This window comes from Galleria mellonella, unplaced genomic scaffold (assembly GCF_026898425.1).
Source record: "Galleria mellonella isolate WM207_F2 unplaced genomic scaffold, CSIRO_AGI_GalMel_v1 utg173, whole genome shotgun sequence".
NCBI lineage: Eukaryota > Metazoa > Arthropoda > Insecta > Lepidoptera > Pyralidae > Galleria > Galleria mellonella.
Window position 1 is genome coordinate 4893720 of NW_026442016.1, and position 22302 is coordinate 4916021.

Here is a 22302-nt window from a genome sequence, read left to right on the forward strand (position 1 = left end):
ATTCATCGATTTGATTCTGTGCATTAAATCTGTATTAATTTTGTTACAATTGAAATAAATAGGTTCTTTTCAATAAAAACTTAAATTATTCCCTGCTGATTAAACTAGTAAATATCTTGCTCTTTCTAAATTCAATTTTTTTATCCAAAAACATTATCCGGACTATTAGAAACATTTAAAAGTCAAATCGGACCAACAATTCTGAGTTCGTGTGCTAATCAATAAACAACATTTAATATTTATTTATATAGATTTGTTTCGCATTCCGTTCTGTATAAGCGAAGTTTTGAATATACCTACTCATAATGTTGTAAGTATCTATATATCTTTTGTGGGTTTTGTAAAGTAGATACTTGTACTTCGGTTTGTTGGAAGGCACTAATTACCTCCAGTCAGCACATTTTAATGAGACTTCCCCATTGCCAGTCACAAGATGGGTTGGAATGGGTCAAATGTTTAGCTGTGAATATTGGCAAGACCCGCCCCTTGTTTTGTTATTTGTAACGTCAGAAAGTTTGTAAATCAATATAGGTACTTACTTAAATAGAAATTTAGATTTTGGTTGCGAAATATAGATTATGGACATGAATAGTAATTATCAATAAAGAAAAAACGGGCTTTATAACTAGAAAGAAATGTCACAACTTTACGTTATTAATAATTGAAATTCTTCCATTTCCATGGGAGTGCTCAAAAACCTTTTCTAATGGAGATCTAGTTCTATTACAAAATATAATTTTAGTTTTCAAAATTCAGTAGTTATTGTAGTGCGTGAATTAGTTAGACAGGACACTTATATATTATTAGCTTTTTTAAGAAGGTAATTATACAAACTGAAATAGGTGGAAGCTAATAGATATAAGATTTTATAAATAATATTGATTTCATTTGCTTGGAAAAAGAGTATAATTTTCTAAATTAAGGAAGAAAATTTGTCATTAATTAAGTTGAAAACGACGGCAATTTTGTATGAAAATTCTTTTTACAAAGCAATGTAATATTGTTTGAAAATCCAGTCTTAACATCTTATTTCTATAGCCTTTGCTCTCGGCTCGTGAATCAAATGTTGGTAATCGGTTACATTTCGACCTCGGTGAACAATATATCTTTCGTTTGTATTACACTACATTCACAAACTAAATAGACTAAACGACAATTTAAAATCTTTACAGATTTTCATATTTACAATGTTAATAACATCTTTATTTGTAAGAATTTATATAAAATGTTAAATACATAATTGTATATCTTTCATTTCTTGGATTCCATTTTCCATGTATTTTGGGAAGCTACTTCATAGTTCTTACCTTAGTTAGGTTATACTCATTCCAGACTTGTACAAAATTTTACGTTTTATATTTTTTTAATTCTTATTTTTTACCTTAGTTCTCTATTTATAGATTTCATCTGTTTCTACAAGTAAGCACCTAACAGAACTTTAAATATAAATAAAAGATCATTTCTATATACCTCTGTTTGACTTAAAATATTTATGTATTTATTTTTATTTATTTAAACTTCAATGCACTATTATATAATAAAAGTAAGTGTAGATATGGTGAACTTAACACCTAATAGCGTTCTCTACCAGTCAACCATGAGGCAAGCAGAAAATCATGTAGGCGGTGCATTACATTATATACAAAATATTGTACATGGTGTCAACAAAATTTGCCATTGTGTATTCAAATAGAGTTTACAAGTCGCAACATAACGACTTACGGGATTTGTGGTTAGGAAAGTCTCATTTCCTTGCCTGTTGTCTGGTTATTTTATGAAGGAAATAAGCAGGAATTTATATTGCTGAGTAATGAAATATCAGATACGGAAATTTGTGGCCTTGCAACAGGAAGCTAATATGTACTAGTAAATAGTTACTATTTACTGTGACTTATGCACGTGTTAATTAATTGTAAATGCCAATAGTTACCATGCTTGTTTCTATGCCGGGACCACACGTTATAATACTAGTAAACCATAAAAACTATGATATAATATTTACTATAACAAACTGGACCCTACTAATGCTATAAAAGTTTGTAGAGGTTTGGATGTTTGTTATTTGATTATTCTTAAATAGCTGAATACATTTGAACAAAATTTTGTTAGATGATCATAGAGTGTTAGTATACAGAGATTTAAGATGTATTATTTCTGTTTCAGTAAAAATTTATTGATATTATTCCTTTTAATTGTGTGTATTGTTTCTTTTTATATGTGTTCATGGTTTCGCATAAACAAATTATGCAAAATCATAAAACAATAACTTGATAATACTCGGAATCTTGACGCTATATAAACTCAACGAAAATTTTTATGATTATATTCTTGAAAGCTTTGTTTTGTTTGATTTCCTTATTTTCTTTTTTTACAGTTAAAAACTCAAAACTAATTTAAATTTGAATAAAAGGGCAATATTTTAATACGAGCTATGATACATTATTATTTTGTTTTGAAATTTGTTACTCAAACATGTGCTGAAGAGAGTTAGATGGAATTTGTTCCAAGGTAAACTATATATTAAGTAAATTATTTGAAAAAGAATACGAGATGAGTTTAATGTCAGTTCTTCTCATCTCGAAATCATTCCGAACTGACGGTAGATTTGACATATCGTAAGAGTCTGGAATAGACCTACATGAATAAAGATATTTTAAATTTGAATTTGAAATAGATACACTCTATTGTTCCCTCCAAAATATTAATGGATAAATGAAAAATATTTACAGCAGTTATTAGACTAACAATTAAGACACTTTTTAAACTAATTTACGCGGACAAACCCGGGGAAAATAAACTGTTAACAAATAAATGCTAAATATAACATCTTGATCCAATCTTTATACAAGTGGTAATTAAGTACTGTTTTTAGAAGGTGAATTCAATTTAAACTTACGTTACTTAATATAAACATAAGTTTCAGACTTAAAACAATGACTACAGGAGGCTCATTACTACCTTTGTCTGTTCAACAGTTGGTTAGTAAACAAATAGTTATGTAGCCGCAAAGTGACATGTCAGATGTTGCTGACACTCCGTTTAATTGGAGAGCTCTTTTTATAGGCATTTCTTTTGCTACAAACATCACAAAGGAACTTTTGTGTCTACTGTGTTACTGAATCTTTAAATATTGAACTATTAATATAAGACAAAATTACAAACTTGTATATTGTATTTTATCTAATGATAGATTAGCCGTTACATTAGTGAAAGAACTCTGAAAATATCTTTATACAAAGTATATCATAAAACAAGGTCGTTGTCTGTCTGTCTCTCTCTCCCCGATCATATCTTCTAAATTATTCAAAGGATTTTGATAAGGATTTTATTGTATTTTTTTACGGAAGATTTGTATGTACAATTTACACGTGTACGAAGCCAGGTTGGGTCGCTTGTTACGTATAAGTGCTTACCCAAATATTACTATTTCACTTCCATCAGACCTTTAATATTGACATAAGGTGAAGCCGGTCAGGATCTGAATTTGAAATTCCATCAAGCGCTAACGATCAAAAACAAATAACCTAACAAAAATATAAAAAAGGAATAACAAAAATACACGACAGTGCATATTATTACAAGTCCTTATATAATAATCTTTTGGAAATATTGAAAAAAAAAATTTTTTTTGAAAATTGATGAAAATACTGTAGATGTTACCAACCACTAACCAACTTGTTAAATTACAATCTTCTTTAGTTAGGATTAAAAAAAAAGCATAAATTATTGAACATAAACATTATAAATCTCTAATTTTTCTATATCCTACGTACCCAATACATATATGATTTTTATTGCATTATGTACGTATTATTCAAATATCTCTCTGGTGGATGGACAGATCTAATCTATCCAATTGATGGCGGTAGGTTCGTCCCCTGCCATGTTAAATTTTGGTATGTTCGTGGAAATGTGGAATAATACGTTCACTATAACGGATAGGGTCGGAAAAATTAATCTAGTTAAATGTGCTTTTTTGAATTGCACTTATGCCTTTTTTTTAAATGTCATTAAAAGCAAAACAATTTTTTTTATTTGAATTTAAATATATTATACAAATTTACTTGTTTTATAACTCCTCATTATTTAGTTATTGCTAAATCTGTTTGTAGTGCAAAGTTATTTGCACGAGTCTTGTCTTCAATTCACATGTTTCTACAACCAAAGCAGCTGTGCTTATATGACTGTGTTTCCGTTCGATATAGCATTGAAGTTGTTGGGTATGGAGGCATAACACCTCAGGAAAGGCAACATATGCGGAATATTATGGAAATTACTGATCCAATCTTGCCGTTCATGCATATAGGTGATAGTTAATTATTATGGTCCAATCCTATGGATGGATCATGGAGTTTGTACGATAAGAAACTTTTATAATTGCATACAAAAATCAGTACAATTTGATTAATAGATATATACCATACTATATCATATTCTATTATGTTAAAAAATTCAATTTATAATTTCTATTTAATGTAATAATGATTTTTTTTTAGTCGCTAATATGTGGAATTGCATTTGGACAAAATTCATCAATATGTATTGGTCATTGACTTTGTCCTGTCTCGTTTCCCATAATATATAGCTGTATTAATGTCAAAGCAATTTACGGCAGTAAACTTTGATGCAATAAAACAATTTTACTTTTTTTCGCGAAATATTTTTGAACTCTGAACGATATTAGACTGCTACTTACTGCATCATATCGGAACCTGATTGCTTGTAATAATGAAAATAAGACTCGTATCATAATATTTTAAATTAGATATGAGGTCGTTATACGTACCGCCTTTTACTCTCTCTGTTTGGCATAACGGTTGACTGGTAGAAAATGTAATTAAGCCTTAGCATCAAGCATTAAGTCCATCTTGTATAGATACATATGTCATTGTGTGCAAAAGTATAAGTGATTTTTTTTGTAAATATCTTTAGTATTTATTAGATTCAAATATTAATATACTTAATAAAAATCCTTAAATAAGTATATTATATATACAAAATAGAATGTACCTAACTGATGTTTTATTCAGTACCAACTATACACTGTCTTATCAGAAAAAGGGTTTTTACAGTTGAGCCAATCCAAGGAATTCCTTTGGTTTCTTACACGGATGTCCGCATCTATAAGAAACCCAAAGAAATTCTTCGGATGAGGAAAAGTATGTACTTTCCTTGTTTTGAAGATACTTTGAATATAAATAGCTTTTCAAGGATTACAGAGGTTCAAATCACTGAATATTTTCAAAAATAAAATGTCAGTATGTCTAATTACTTTTTCTTAGATCAACACGTAATAATAAGTAACGGTATACTTTTTCGTCGAATGCCTTCCATTGTAGGTACATACTAATACATCAGGTAAGTACTGAAATAAAAATGTTCTTAGGTTATATCAATCTGCTAATGGAAGTTTTCGTGTCACTTCTACGTAAACTTATATAGGCTTAGTTAACTTTAATGTGTCCCTAGCTCCATATATCTTGCTTCGTTACCAACAAACTCTCCCGTTCCTAATATAAGGTCAAATGAGAGTAAACGAGATCTCTTTATAGCACCTTTAAAGTGACCAGTTTATGTAAAAAGAAAGTGACATTTATCCTTATCGAAACTCTGTGTAATAAATAGTATAATTTGAGATTGTTGGGTTTCGCAGTGATAGTTATTTTTTAATATAAAAAAATAAGAGTTCTATAACATACTAAGACATATATGGTAGAATTTATTGTAATGTTTAAAAAATAATAGAAAAATACGAAATCTGACCACGAATACAGTCGAGTACCGAAAAATTATTTTAGAATTAAAATGCTCTTGGTACATTTATACTCGTACTCGTGCCGAGTCTACTTGAGAGAGTATACTAGTTATTTTTAACCTTTATTTGAGGATGTTTAAATGTTTGGATTATACAAAAGGAACAAAGCTTAACCCTTCTTATGATTCATATATTTAATCTCGCTTGAATAAACGCAAACGCATCAAGTATATGGTACTTATACAATATTAATATCTTTTTTTAAGAACTAGAAGACGAACTAGTATTCACTTGTTTAGTGTATTCCATCTTTACACGGAACTTCGTAAATGTGGACTTAATTTTGTTTTCAATTTTTATATTTTCATATTCAGTATTGGACTGAAATTAAAATTAATATTATCAATATATCGATACACACACACAGTATGAGTACGTAAATTAAAATTAAATACTTGTTTTATTTGACACTATTGAAGTGATATATATGATATTGGTTTACAAGCACGGTCGCCACACACAGACTCATTCCCTGCAATTATGTGTATCTACTTATTTACCATTTCATAAATAAATTTAACTAGTTTGTACACTAAATTGTAAATATTGCTATATCCTAAAAATACGAGTATACTGCAGATTACAGTTTTTCACCATATATTTTGATAAAATGTTATGGCCACGATAAGACAATATAATAGTGATTTTAATACCGGTACTTGTAAAACTTAACAATTTACATGTATGTACAAAAGTTAATTTTCTATATAATATACGTAATATTTTGCGTTTATGCATATATATTAGTTTGTTCGTTCATTCGGCATAGGGTTCTGAATATTGAAGTATTAAATTTCTGTAGTATTAGATTGAATAATTTAATCATCGGATAGAACTAAATCTTGTAATCATCGGTTATTCTTTATACAGCTTAAAATGACAAGTGAACTAACGGGGCGCATCTAATGGAAAGAGGTGATCCTCGCCTATAGACGTGAAAAACATCATAGACGTTATAAAATATATTATGGCTTTTATTGTAAACCTCAAATGTGATCTTTTTTTGAGGACTAAATACCATTGTACTCTGTAACTTTCTTGTCATTTCTTTAAATCGAAATATACTTACCCAAGTAAGTATTACTGGGCTGTATTTAGAGACAGAAACACGAGAAGGTACCTATGCACCTGTATCGATATAATTTGTAACAGTCTCTTTGGTCACTATCCAAGCTAAATACGATTCCAATTATCGCACGGAAGGAGTAAGTACCTACTATTAGTTCGCAATCTTTTCAATCTCTTTGAACATCATTAAGTCCGACAGGCTCCATTTCACTCTTTTGGTTTGATGTTCGTAACTTTCTATAGCCTACATGTTATTTTAGACTTAAACTGATAACCTATAAGATTTAATTTATAAAACAACTATACCATTCATTTCACTTTTTTACGGATTTAGTATGTAAAAACAAAAAATATTTGTCCATCTAAAGTAATCTAAACCATGTTTCTAAATTTGATCATATGAAATTATTTTGGATCTCTTCAAGTTGCTTTGAAAAAAAAAATATAATTAACAATAACCATAATTCAAGAAAGTTGGCTTAAACCATTTTGAATCTCGTTGAATGACGTTGGTAACTGCAACAAAGCTCTGCGTATTTCAAAGTAACAAATATTAATATTTTTATACGGAGCCCTAAAAAAGCTTTTAAGATCTCATTGGCTTTGCTATGTTGCTGTTGGCGTGATTTATTTTACGAGTTTAACAAAAAGTTTCACGTAAACAAAGTTTGTAAGAAAAAAAAAATCCAATAGAAATAAGTTCAGATTTCTATTAATTAATACAAAGGTTAATGAGTTTCTAAAATTAATAGAAAATAGCAGGTATTTTATTCAAATGTATATAAAATATATTATAATACGTTTATATTATATATGTTAGAGTATAATGTTAATTTTGACTTGAGAGTATACGAGATGTACGTAGTATGAAACCAGCTTAAGGCAAAATATACAGACTGTCAGTCTGTCTGCTTTTAATGTTAGCGTAATTTAGGACTTACTGGTATTTTCTAATTATCAATTAATTAAAAATTAAAATATTAGTATGGTGGTCTTGCTAGGCGTTATACCTAATTTTCTAAATATTGTTATTTATTAAGATAAAATTCAGGTTTGAATTTACAGCACAAAAAATATAATAATTTTGAATTGAACACTAAAAGTTTATTTTAAAAATATTTCATTATAATTTTTATTTACAATTAAATAATAAAAATTAGTTGTTGGACATTGCAAAACATTTTTATTAATTTTATGGGTATTACAGTGTACTTTCTTGAAAATAAGCGACAATTCGTTATTAATACAAAGTAACGCGATCAATGTAAAAATTTAAATTTGATTAGTAAATTTTTTAGATGCATGTGGTTTTCACGAACAGAGATAAAACGTATAACGTTTCTTTTCAACAGATAATAATTTTCCTAACCTTGCAGTAGATATTAAAAATGACAAATTAGAAACTGCTTATAAAAAGTTTATTTGAATAAAGATGATTTGAATTTGAATTTGGATCTACAACAGAATAAAGTAAAGGTAGATGTATAAACGACTCATCAACTTATGATTCACACATCCACAGTTATTTTTAAAATACGAGTCTAGATCTAAAGGATGTTTATATGTTACAACTCCCATTTAATTATTAATAGTACACGTACTATGTGTAAGTCATCATAATATAGCACTCGATTGCTCCATCAGGTATGATTAATCAATCGTTTCGTATATATTTGCACAATTGGTTTAAATAAGGATCCAATCAGAGGAGGTAAACACTGACTGGATTTGACTGCAGAAATTGGCCATGTCTGTAGCCGAATAGAATCATTGGATATCTTTCTTTTCGTCGTAGAAAATTGGATAGGCACGCCAGAATATTTATTATACAAAAATAACTTTTTTATCATAAAATTATTTTGATGATTAGAAAATGAATTGGTTATATGATTAGAATTTAGGTAATATGTTGACTGGCAGTGTATTGCAGTCGAAGATTATTGGCTAATCCATACTACCAGAAGTTCTACGACCTTTTGGCATTAGCCAATCTTCAATCAAAACTTCTGGTAGTAATAGTGATGGTCAATCTTCGAATATTGGCAGTCACACACATACTAATGGCAGCGGAATTAAACAAAATAATTCTAATCAAATAACCAGTGATATGGACTACCGCAAGATAATACCTAGTTAGTTAATTCCTGATGAATTCATCATGATGGGCTAACTGGCCTGTTTTCATTCTCATCTGTCACCCTTCACTGGTGCTTCGCCAGCGTATCCCGTTAGCGCAGGCGGGGTGGGTTACCATACCATTTTCACCCATCAAAAAAAAAAATACCTAGTTCATTAAAATATTTAGAAAATTATTTCTTTGTAAGTGGAGGGTAGTTTAATAGTTTATATTAAGACGGGTGGAGGAGATTTGTTCTTTTTTTAATAAACCAGTTGGTAATAGACTGCATTGTTTCAATGACATTACACTGGCGACGAATCGTAAAAAAAACTTAAAAGATACTGAATTATAATTAACCGTTTTAATTGTAATTGTGTGATAAAAAGTTGTTACGGGATAATAGTGGCGAACATGCCCGTGGGTAAAATAGAACCGTTCGATTTACATGCCAAACAATGGAGTACATACGTGCGACGTGTCAAACAATTTTTATTGTGTAATGAAATTAAAGAAAATCTGAAAGTCTTTAATAACGTTACAGTAAGTACAATTTACAAAATTTATGATTTTTGCGGTTGTTGATACTATTATATTTATATGTGAAATCATTCGAACCTGTTTTCAATATATCATTTCACGATTAACCCAACATGTTTCTTGAAGATCTACCTTGATTAAGAGGAACCTTTTAGTACCTAATGTAGTATTAATGTACACTTGAAACTTATTGATAGCTAGTTTTATGCTTACTAGTTCGTACACATGGATTTCAGAAGTCGGAAAATCAATGAAACACACCACTTTTAGATGGTATATCAAGTGTATAAATTATACACCAGATTTTAATTAGATCTTCAAGAATATTACTATGAAAACCGCACCAAATTTGATGTAATAGTTTTTGCGCGATGCCGAAACAAACATATAGATATACAGACGAAAATTTTAAAGATTATTATTTCGGTTTATATTACTCTTATTAAGATCCCTCATATCAATTTTTCTTAAATATTTTCAACATACAGAGATTACCTGGTTATAGTTTTATTATAGTAGTAAAATTATGGTGGAAAATTGATGCTCTAGATCCAGTAGTATCGTTATAATTACGTAAATTAGGTGCATATGAAAATACATATTTTTACACAATTTTTCATATTCAATATATAAAAAGTGTATGAATTGTATAGACTTAAATGTACATTTGTTAAAATTTGCTACTTAGATTGTATAGATAGAGTGTCTATATAAAAATGCTTCGAAAAAAACGGGTCAACATTTCATACAATTTTGCGTGATAAATAGTTATAAGTGATTCCTTTATAACTTTTATATTTATTTTATCTTATAAATTCTGCATCTTTTTATTTATTAAATAAGTCAAGATACATTTTATGCGTAAATATATAGAATACTGATAAAAATACGAGTCAATAAATTGTTAAATTTGTTAAATTAGCTGACAAAAAGTTGACCTGTTTTTAAGGCTCTATCTGTTATGTTATGTAATGTTCTATCTTTATAATGTAAGGAAATTATATACATAAAATATCAATAATGGTAATAAAATTTCATTAATAAACTCTAAATGATTTTTGGCATATTGATTCTTATTTTAATTTTTGTGATTTATAATCTATCTACATAGCAACTCTTTTACATAAGTGTTTTTATTACAATTGAATTAGGGAAAACTATTTTTACAATATACATATCTGTTTAATTACATAATTTACAATGTACAATTGAGCTCATAAGAATCTTCTTATAATCAATGTCGTAAATAAATATTATAACTTAAGTATGCACCGTGCTTTCATTCATTAATTTGTTAATTAGATTATTTAAAACAACAAAGAAAATTGCTTTAAATTCGAGTAAGTCTTCGATTTTCTTGAATCTTTCATTTATCTGTCTATCTTCATCTAAAATAAAGTTTATTTTATAGGTAGTGGAATAGTTGTTTAATTTTTCAAAAGTAATTTGAGAAGCAGAAATTTAACCCGACAAAATTTAATAGCTTTTAAACTGGGATTATTAATAAGTATAATAATTAATGGTCACATAGTTCGAAGAACTAATGGGGAAGAAAGGTTCTTGAGTGGCGACCACGTACGGGTGAACGCAGTGTACGACGACCCGCATTAGATGGAGTGACGACCTGAAATGCGTTGCAGGGAGTCAGTGGATGCAGGTGGCTCAGGACCGTTCTTTATGGTAGTATGTGAGGGAGGCTTATGTCCAGCAGTGGACGGATAATGGCTGAAATGATGATGATGATAATAATAATTAATATTCTCAGTTTAAAAATCCCTAATGTATTACCAAAATTCGTTTACTTTGAAAATAAACAGAGAAAATTTAGAGGATAATGGAAAAGATTCTGAAGTTTATAATTTTTTTTAATTGTTGATTTTTACCTATACAACTAGTAACAGAATGTAGAGAAATATTTTCTATCTCTTCCGCTCGGAAAGTGACTTCTTTTTCCCTATAGACGAGAAATACGAGTAGTATATTTTTCAACGGGAGACATTATTTTTTCTTTTAAATAAAAAATATTCCATTAGTTATAGTGTTATTTCATTTAAAATATCTACTAAAATCATGTTTAATATTTAACTACATGTTTCCTGCGGTTTCGTCCGCTCAAAATCTGTTATTTCAGTAGAAATTGGAAGTGTTTTCTTCACACGAAAAAAAAATCTTAAAGAGAAATACCATAAATACAAAATTTCATATTCCGATATTAAGTAATGTTTCTTATTAGGTATATAACTAGCGGCCCGTCCCGGCTTCGCATGGGTGGATGTTTTTACATTTTAAAAAGTGGCCATTAAGACTGCACACGCGACGGAAGCTTAAAAATGGAGTAACTCTTTCTGTTTTCTCAACATTTCTCTTCACTGCTCTGCTCCTATTGATTGTAGCGTGATGAAAAGTATACAGTAATCTGCCCAGGAGTATGAAGAATAATTGTACCAAGTTTCGTTAAAATCCGTCGAGTAGTTTTTGTTTCTACAACGAACATACAGATATACAGACAAAAATTTTACTCATTGCATTTTTGGCATCTGTGATAGTTATTTTGTAAATATATTTCATATCATAAGTATAGATTGTTATAAATATATTTAGATGAATAATTTCTAAAAATGTACAATTTCTGGGCAGTTCTCATTAAAGTTGAATAACCAACCAAATGATTCTCACCAGATTTCCTTCACGTTCTATTAATGTAATGTAAACATCGAGTTTTATTTACACGTGGTACAAGACAGTAGTCTCAGATAGTAAAATAACGCTAGTTGATAAAATTATATTGTTTTATTATTGTTAATTTTTTTTCGCAGAGTTTTGATATTTAAGATTTATTATTTAGAGCGAGTTTGCATTATATTTAGTCATGACTTCTTAGCTAAGTCATTAATATTTAGGAATAATCTTTCTTTCCATCTTATAATGGACCATAAAACATTACAGTTTACATTATTAAACCTTCAATTTAAGTAAAAACAGTAAGTAATTACTTAATAATTCTAAGTGAGTATTATTCAGCTGAAACTTTAAGTTTACTATTTCGCACTGTTTTATTAAAGCATTCGTATGCGAGAGTTTTAGTATTGTAAACCGGCCATGAGATGAGAATTCATGAAAATGCGGTCACGTCATCTGCATAGGCATAATAAGAACTCGTACATAATTTTCATTAGGCAATAGTTCTAATAATAGTTATAACTATAATATAAAATGTTTCATTTATTACCTGTTATAATAACAACTAATAATAAACTTATGTAGTTAAAACAGCAATTATTCCATTGCAATTAGAATATATAATAAACTGTTAACAAATCTTAAAAATGTATATTGTAATAAATTTTAAAAATGCATAAATGGCTAATAAGTAAGTATTACTATAGTGTCCAAGAATATATACAAAATATAAAATACTGACACATTATAAAAAAAACTGTCTTTTAATGTTTTACAATTGAATTAATGTTTAAAAAATAATTATTACTAAATTGACTATTGTTTATTATTTTAATTGGTATTGTTATTATTTTAATTTATTAATAATAATAATTGTAACAATTTCATCAATCAATATATTGAAAATAATATTTAGGTATAGACATAAATTTCTGATTTATATAAATATGGTTAAATATAGAACTAATTTTAATATAAAGATTTATTTTGTCATAACTTTGTAATGTTTGTTGCATGTCAGCAATGACAAAATGTGTGAGACCAACTTTTGTAATATTTCCGTAACACCTTATTGTAATACATTTTAGCAATAAATTTCATTCATTCATTAATATAATTACTAGCATTAGGTAAATAATATTTTTATACTATAATACTATAAATGGATGTTCACGATTATTACTAGTACATACGAAAGCGGGATAATAAGTGTCCATGTTCACATTAAAAAAGTCAAAGGGAACGAGTTCGTACAGAATGCAACAAATCGCGTTCGTTCTTCAAATGGCTTTAATGTAACGGCAACATACCAGGAACAAATGTAATATAGCCACGTATAATTTGCAACTTTTTATGCAGATGTTCTTTTGAATATGAGTTTCTATATATTTTAGGATTGTAGGTTTGAATTTGGAACAATGTCACTAAAAATGAACAACGAATTTTAATTCACATTCTAATATTAGTCTACTATAGATTTCTAAGTTCTGAAAGTTGGTTATTTATCAGCGAATGTGGTATTTTCCACACGTCAAAGGTTTGGAGTGAAGCATCCGTATCTTATCTAAGGGATGTCCGATAGCGTGCTTTCATTGTATTCACTGTATTGTGCGTCAACAGCGATTCAGTTGCGGACTGAGACAACGAGGAACAGCGAAAACTTGCGACTCGACAAGTACATTGGTACGCATACGTGCCATATAACTATAGACATATTTTAAAATGGAATGCTGGAACTTTTGCTTATTATTGAATTTAATAGCAATTCGTATTACGAATTGTTGTATTACTATATGATAAATCACTTTTAATTTTAAAAATATAAAATAGGAAACAATTTGTTTAATAACACAAATATGAATTTTCATAACACAAAACATATGAATACGACTGTTATAGAACAGTTTGTGTTATTATTGTCGCGATGACTTACTAGTTGAGTTGTACATGGCGTGTCTACGTATTTTGTATTGAATAGTGTCGATGTAGCAGCTTCGCGACAACTTCTCTACTATCTGTTTCGTTTCCCGCCTCCGAGACAATTTAACTTGACAACGTGGACTCTGCAACAAAGGCTGCGCGCTCTATTTAGTGTTCAGCCTCTGCCAGTTGTGGAATTGTAGATATTAAATGGTTTACTGACGTCCTTACGCAATTTCGGTCATAAAAACTATTCTTAAAGCTGTTTCAGATTGCTATGACTTTTTTTTTTCTGATTACACAGTTAAAAAAACAATAAAGTTTTTTTTATTAAAATATTAACTACTTTAAATGATCGATGTCGTATAAGATACAGAGATTACGCAAAAGAGTAAATTATCTACACGAAATTCACTTTCCCGAAGTTATATTCAATAATTCAAATGATAAAGTAAACATTTGTTCAAAGTTAGGTGTTAACAGGGAAAGTCAAACACTTGATCGTGCAAATACGGATTCGACGACATCCATTCGAGGGAGACGCCACATTAAAGTTACCTCGTGATGTGGAGGAATATTTTGTAAGCGTTCTTTGTGAGATCGGGGACGACTGTAAACATGGGTGCGCGGAGCGGCGCGGCGTGACCACGCGGGATTCGGGGAGGGAGTCGCGTCACTCGGGCGGCCGCCGCCGCGCGATCCGCCCGCACCATGTCGGTGCGTATAGATCATCGAGATCGCGACCGATTCTCGAGACATTCTTCCCGCGCTTCTGTTGATTTGGCTTTCCCGAGTAGCTCCACACGAGAACATTCTTTTCGCTCGGTGCATTCGGCCCGCGTACCGCGAGTTGCTAGCGATGATTTGATGGTACCTGTGCGTACGCTGCGATCAGCCTCATGTCGCGTAGCACCCGGTGCACCACATCGTCTGCGTCGACACCATTCATCCGCTGCAGAATGCGAGCGCGCGCGCCGCTCTCGTCGCCATACGCTCGAACTACCCAACAGCCGAGGGCCGAGTGTTCGCAGCCGCTCTCCTGAGCCAGCTCCGCCACTGCCTGAGCCGGAAATCCCGCCAGAAGATGCTGGGAAGGAAGCACGAAGACGACGTGTGGTAGCTGCCGTCGCCGCTTCCTTCTTCGCGCTAGCTCTAGCATCGGTCCTCGTGGTGGTGGTCACACTGACTCACAGCTCTGTGCTGCGAGCACACAACCAAACGGCCAAGTACTACACGTTCTCCGTGCCGCCGCACCATCCTCTCAGTGAGCCCCGTTCATGTTGCCCCACCGTCGCCCCTCCTGCTTCGCATGCGACTGTCTCCGACCCTGAGTGCCAGGGGCTGCGAACGTCACCGCGCCGCCACGTCTGCTCATCACCGCCATCATATGCGGTATATAGAGTATTGTGAAATACACACATCAACAATAGATGAACTATATTGACAAATGTTAAGCGATCTCATCTAGAAAATGTTTCATGCTGCTGTAATTATATGCTTCGTTGTAAGTCGTCATATGTGATTACAATGAAGCAATATATTATGGACATGAAAAAATCATATCTAATATAAAATCGCTTGATCATTGTCAAATTAGGCATCAGTTCATACAGAACACACAATATGATACGCACGTTCGCAACCCCCCTTCTGCATGATTAGTTATTGTATTATAGTTGTCACGTGTTTGTGATAGTTAACGTTAATTATTAACTATTAATATTCTGATAATGACGTATAACAATTTAATGTCAAATAACTTTATACTCGTAGTAATTATAGGATAATGTAAATGCCACTACATTGGTAAATTTTAGGTTTAACCAAAAAAATCTTAGGATCATGCAGTATGAGTTTTTAAATGTAAGGACTTAAAAAAAAGATAATTTTTTGGGCTTCCACCGAACCAAACCTATCTGATCATGATTAAGAAAACCAAGCACTACATATGTTTAAATAATATGTCTATTTTTTAACATTTATCACGTCTCTACAACAGAAACGTAGAAAAATTTAAGATTTACCTTAATTTGGGCTTTTACAGTAATAGACATAATATTTAGGTATGTTTAGTACTTGGTGTTCTTACTTGTGTTCAGAAAGGTAGTTTAGGTTAGGTTATGGATTGGTAAAAGCCACAAAAATTTTTTTTTATAAAATTCTTACATTTACCAACTTATGTTGGTATATGCTAAGATTTACTAGTTAAACCTAAGATTTATTAATATATGGACTTTTTAAAGTAACATATTTTTTTGCAGATGATTATAATGTTTATTCATAAAACTTTAGTATGTATCATTGACCGAGTATACTCAATCATCGTATCTATTCAAATGAATCAAGTATCTGAGCCAAGATTTTCTTGATAATCCTATACAATCTAAGATTGATTAATGATTTTATAGGATTATTCGTTAAGTATATGCTGATATAATAATAATATCCTCATACTCGATGTGATAATATGTGTTTCATATGGATACGTTTCGACTTTGGATGTGACCACGAAATGACCGCATCAGTCAACGTAAGCTCGTCACTACGTTAGGCGTAATCTAGTAGAAGCGTCGAGATAGTTCTAAGTAAATTACTATATTTTACCAGCATAATTACATTAATTATAGACTCTTCTAAACTATAAACCATGCAACGTAAAAATCTTCTAAATTTATAATACAGATATAACTTTCCAAACCATGTTAGTTTCTATCCTATAATTTAACTGATATCCGAAACTGTTTTGTCCTTAATTCTTGAAAGAGCAACAGATATCTTTAATTTTTGCATAGAGATAGTTGGAGGTCAAAAAGTGACATCTTCCATTTTCCTTACTTTAAATTCTATTCATTTTTAGAATTCTCATTACTTCAAGAAAATTAAAAATTTCCATATGAGTGAAGCTTCTTGCAAGCTAGTGTGTTATAAAAGCTAGACTCGAAGTATATGAATTCAAAAGGTGGTCGAGTTTTATGCGAGTTGACTTACCGTGTTGTTGCTGCATCACTTATTACATATGTTAATTTGTGATTTGTACTGTATGGTAAAGTATTATTTCCTGCCACAAATGGTAATATTTATTTATTTATATATATAAACTTTAATGCATTATTATGTAAATAAGAGAACATATGGTGGACTTAACAACACACCTTAATGGCGTTTTCTACGAGACAAGCAGAAAATTAAGTAGGTAATGCATTTACTACTAAAATATGTATAAATATCAAGATTGTCACAAAATTTCGCACATTAATACTATTACATTTTTATTCAAATTATTACTAGAAGAATTAAATTCGAAATAGGTATATTATACAAATTACAATGTACTAACCAAGAAATAACTAATGTTTTAAAAATACTACTCGCATTTACATTAAACTAGCTAACATTCTTGCTAGAACAATTTCTTTACAGTAATGCCAGGTCTTTTTATCTACCTATCAAGAGATTTTGATATAATCTAAATTAAGGATATCTACTCAGTTTAGGTTTAACATATATAGTACTGTACATGTCTATAGGCGACGGTTACCACTTTCCATCAGGCCATCAACTTGTTTGCCATTCTAATTTGCATAAAAAAAGTATTGAATAAACTAAACGCGGCTTTAAAAATCGCCTAATAAATATTTAATTCCTTCTGTCTGGGGACACGGAAAGGCCAAAACGATTCAATGAACAAGCGAAGTCCTTTTCTTGAAGAAACTCAGTGGATCTTTAAATCACAGGATTCACAGGAAAGATACAGATCGTTGTAAATAATCAATTTAAATTCTGGAATCTTTCTATTACCAAAAGTACCTACTTACTAACCTTATACTTTACTAAACTTTAAAATTAATGTTCTTTAATACATTTATTTATGATTAAATAAGTGGCAATTATTTATTGCAAATATTTTTAAATATCATCAAAAATCTAGCGGTAAAATAAAAAATAAATTCATATAATGACTAACTTTATCTCAACAACTCATTAACGTTTAATGTCCCATTGCTCAACATGGTTCTCATCCCATAAGAGAAGGATATGACCTACTATTACAACGTGCGTTTGTTAGATAGCTTAGTAAGCATAGGGTTTTATTTGCAGTTTTTCTTTTTAGCGTTGTGCTTTATTTTCTTAGTAGTCTCTTATGAATTATGACGAAATAAGTCGTATTTTGAAGAACGATGTACGAGTACCTATTCTTTACTTTCGTTATACGAAAAAAGGCAAAGAAAAATAAGTGAATTTTAGTATCAAATAATGTAGATAATAAAACTACTTACTAAAGAAATAGCACATAAAAACATTCTATGTAAAATAAACGATGCTGTGACTCATTATTTTTTGACCGTAAAAGTTTGTCAGATCATTTCGGCATTTTATTCATTACTATTGTGAGATGCAAACCTCGAAAGCACTCATTAGAGAACTAGTGTAACATCACGTTTCGCATTTTGAAAAAAAATATGTTTTATCAAAATTCGTAAACTACGAGATTTTTGTGAGTCGACCTTAAAGTGTAATTCCGACAATTTGGACTAAAATTTCGTGTGATTTGTATCATGAAATACGTTCATTCTGAAATCGTTCCTATTCGTGAATAAAGAAAATGACATTTTAGGTTGTCCTAAACACGAAGTATAGAAGATCATACGAAATTATGAGTATACCTTTGTAACAGCATTTATATCGTGTCTTGTAACATTAAATTATATGAAAGTTCAAGAAGTAACTAAAAATAATTCCAAGCCTCACAGCTACTTTTTCACCGACAACAAAAAATATAATTATCAAAAACCAAGCTGTACCCACAATTTTGACTGAGTAAATTGGGATAAAAAAATGATACAGTTATTTGAATGTTATATATTAAGTCTATTTAGCTACGTTTAAGCGTGATTTAATTATTAATATAAAAAAAAATTATATATAAAGCTAGCTTTTAGCCCGCTGCTTCGTGCACGTAGATTTTGAAGATGTTAAAGAAGTTGGAAAACTAATTAAATAGACCACTTCTAGATGGCGTTTTAAGATAAAATATATATAAGTATTTAAGTTAGTCATTTAGGAATACATCTATGTAAATCGCTTAACATAATACCATAAGAAACATACAGACAGACAACATTTCTAAAAATCATAATTTTTGCATTTATGAATCTTATTAAAACTCCTTATACATATTAATTTTTCTTAACTATCTTCTACATATAGATATCGTCTGGTTACAATTTTATTATACTACCTAGTAAGGTACATATTAGTTTGATAGAAAAGAATTGTAATCGAGAAGCAACTGATATTTAAAGAAATTGATTGTTAGATTTAGGTACATTTTGACATAGAATGTGTTTATTCTCTATTTCCTTAATCAATTTTCTATTATCATTAAAATTGAGAAGTCATTCATCGCAGTCCTTTTTTTAAATCTGTTTGAAGTCATATTTATAATATCAGTAATTGTGAAGCGACTGATATTTAAAGAGATTTGAAGAAACCGTCTTCTTCCATTAAATATTTATAATCTTCAGCAACGTGGAATCGTGTGAAAATTGAACGTTGGCAATGCTCGTAGATTTACATTTTTACCTAAGCGTGTAGCATGATCACGTTAAATGTAAATTTTTAAACATGTTGTAAAACAGTTTTATAATATTTAAGTAATTTCTTTAAATGATGGCATTTTATCACAAATTATCTCGATCAAATAAATATCATAATATTCAAATAAAACACAATAGTAATGTCACTTAAATAAATTTAATTTTCTTTTTTACTGTCACTCGTTCAATAAATATTTTATAACTTAAGATGAAATGTGGTAATCATAGTTTAAGAAAATTATAGTACCACTTTATTTGTCATTGTGGCTTCCTTTTGTGATGATCATACTTATCCTAATCATAATCTTTAGCTTCCATATCGATAAAGGTTTTTACTGCTTAAAGTAAATATAGCAATACTTTTGCCTTATTTATTAATAGGATTCCTGGCATTGTAATGGACTTATTACTAGATATACAGATTTTTTGTCTTTAAGACGAAACACGTCTTCCTTTTGTTTCTTTCAATGAAAAGGATAAAGGAATGTCTAAATTATATCACTACATTTCTTTGTAGTAATAATATAAAAAAAAAACTGTATTAATTAATAACGCCGTTTATAGTTAAATTACCTAATTTATAAATTGAAAACCAACCATAATAGTTAAAAATAACAGTTTAACGAAAATTTTCAAAGAAAGCCTCATTGTGCCCTTATCTCCTTGTTTGCTATGTTTTTTCAAAATTTTACAAATATTTTTAACCTATATTTATATCAAATCATTCAGTGTTAGAAGTTATTTTATATTGCTTAATATTTTTCATTAATAACGCCAGGCAGAAGTGAGTATTTTATTTATCTTTTTACTTTCACCTTTGCCTAGATGTTTTACTATCTTTTTAATTTTACATCAAGTTTAAGTTTATTTTATTCTGCAAGCATAGTATATTAATATAGTCAATAGAAGCTACCCATACCACTTTGCACAAATTAAATAACGAAACAAATAATTTACATGAATCCTTCAGTGTTGCTTACTAGTATTCATTGGACTAAACCAAATAAATATACGCCAGAATGAAACACGTCACTAACACAAGGGCATGCAAATAAATAAACAAATTGTCAAGCTATTTGTAGACAAGAGTACGGTCAAAATTTTGTTGAGATTCTCATTATGTGGGTTCCTTTTTCCTGTAACTGGGCTATTTGAACGTTATATAAATAATTTACCTACATTGATTTACATCAGTTTCATTTGATAAAATTACTTGAATTCTTTTGATATTACGTTTTTAATGTTTCATAAATAAATCTTTTATATATCTGTCTAATGCGAATTCTATATTTAATAAATTTTAATGAATTTATTTAATATAGTTTATTAATAGAATTCAAAGCCGTATCCATAATCACTAAATCTAATAATTTATGATATTGATTTACAAAAAAACATCAATTTTAATTGTAACAAAACAAAAAAAAAAAAGGATTGATTTAAAAACTGAGCTACTAAATCAGTTTTGTAAAAAAGATTTTTTTGAAACCGATTCTAAATCACGAAGTTATGAGATAAAAACCAGCTAAATTAAAAATGTTCTCCTTTATTCATATTCATATTCATAATTACTTTATAATCTTATTATAATATATACTTATTTAACTTTTTATTATCATGGTAAAAACTTCTAAGAAATTACAAAATTAATGACAGTAATCACTAAAACCGGTTTACAAGAAACGAAAAGGAAACAGAATGTTACAATTTTATAAAAGTTTAAAGAATATTGTTGTCGTATTACCAGACTCTATCCTCCAATTAGTTTTCATTAAACATAAAGAATAGATGGTATTATCATTGTCAATTTAAATTGTCTCGTATATAAACCCCTATTTAGAGGAGATGCTGTAAATTATTAGTATGTCTTGTAAATGCGCTGTTTTTAATGGACGAAATTGAAATAGATACCCCGCTTGCGCTATCGGTATACATAGGCAGGGCACCAGTGAGGGATGATAGGTGAGGATTAAGCGGGTCAGTTGGCCCATAGTGATGACTGCAACAATTTTATTAATCACGATAATTTCCAGAGTGAATTACTTGGAGGTTAAGCTGATAAAATATATTGCTAGCAATGAGATAGTTAGACCTTACTACTAACAGTCCCTTTCTCCTCTATCAAAGGCATTTTAAATATGTAGATGGAAATGGAATCCCGTCTTCTAATGATTTAGATTGGCAGGGTACCAATGAGGGATATATTAGGAGTAGACTTATAGTGACGATTTCACCATTTAACAATTACGATTATTTCTTGTAGGAAAATGTGGAGGTCGACCTGATTATATATTGGTAGCAATAAGGCCACTAATTCCCGCTACTAACAGTTCTCTCCTCTGTATATTTTGGGTATTCATCAATTCAGTCGTTAACTGTCCACTGCTGAATTTTTTTTTGTATATTTTTATATAATCTTTAATAGATTTTGTGTATATTATACCCTTATTCCCTTAGAGGTCTCATACGACATCCTTGAGATGAAGAAAATGTCACTACATTTTCTGTTTTTATTTTTTCCACTATATGAAACATATTAACAAATCCTTTTATACAAAACAAATACA

The 22302-nt window shown here is 29.9% G+C and overlaps 1 protein-coding gene across 3 annotated transcripts in view; it reads left to right on the forward strand.

The window, feature by feature from the left end:
- The window catches only part of LOC113513153 (uncharacterized), a 137975-nt gene that overhangs the window by 65630 nt on the left and 50043 nt on the right, over nucleotides 1-22302 (forward strand). The window contains exon 1 of one of the 3 annotated variants that reach the window (XM_026899699.3): nucleotides 14802-15364. The exons of 1 other annotated variant lie outside the window; for it this stretch is intronic. In XM_026899699.3, the coding sequence (XP_026755500.2) occupies nucleotides 14850-15364 (515 nt within the window). In that variant the 5' untranslated portion in view covers nucleotides 14802-14849. Of the gene's footprint in view, nucleotides 1-14801; nucleotides 15403-22302 lie in introns of those variants that run through there. One more of the 3 variants, XM_052893349.1, reaches the window with a different exon arrangement.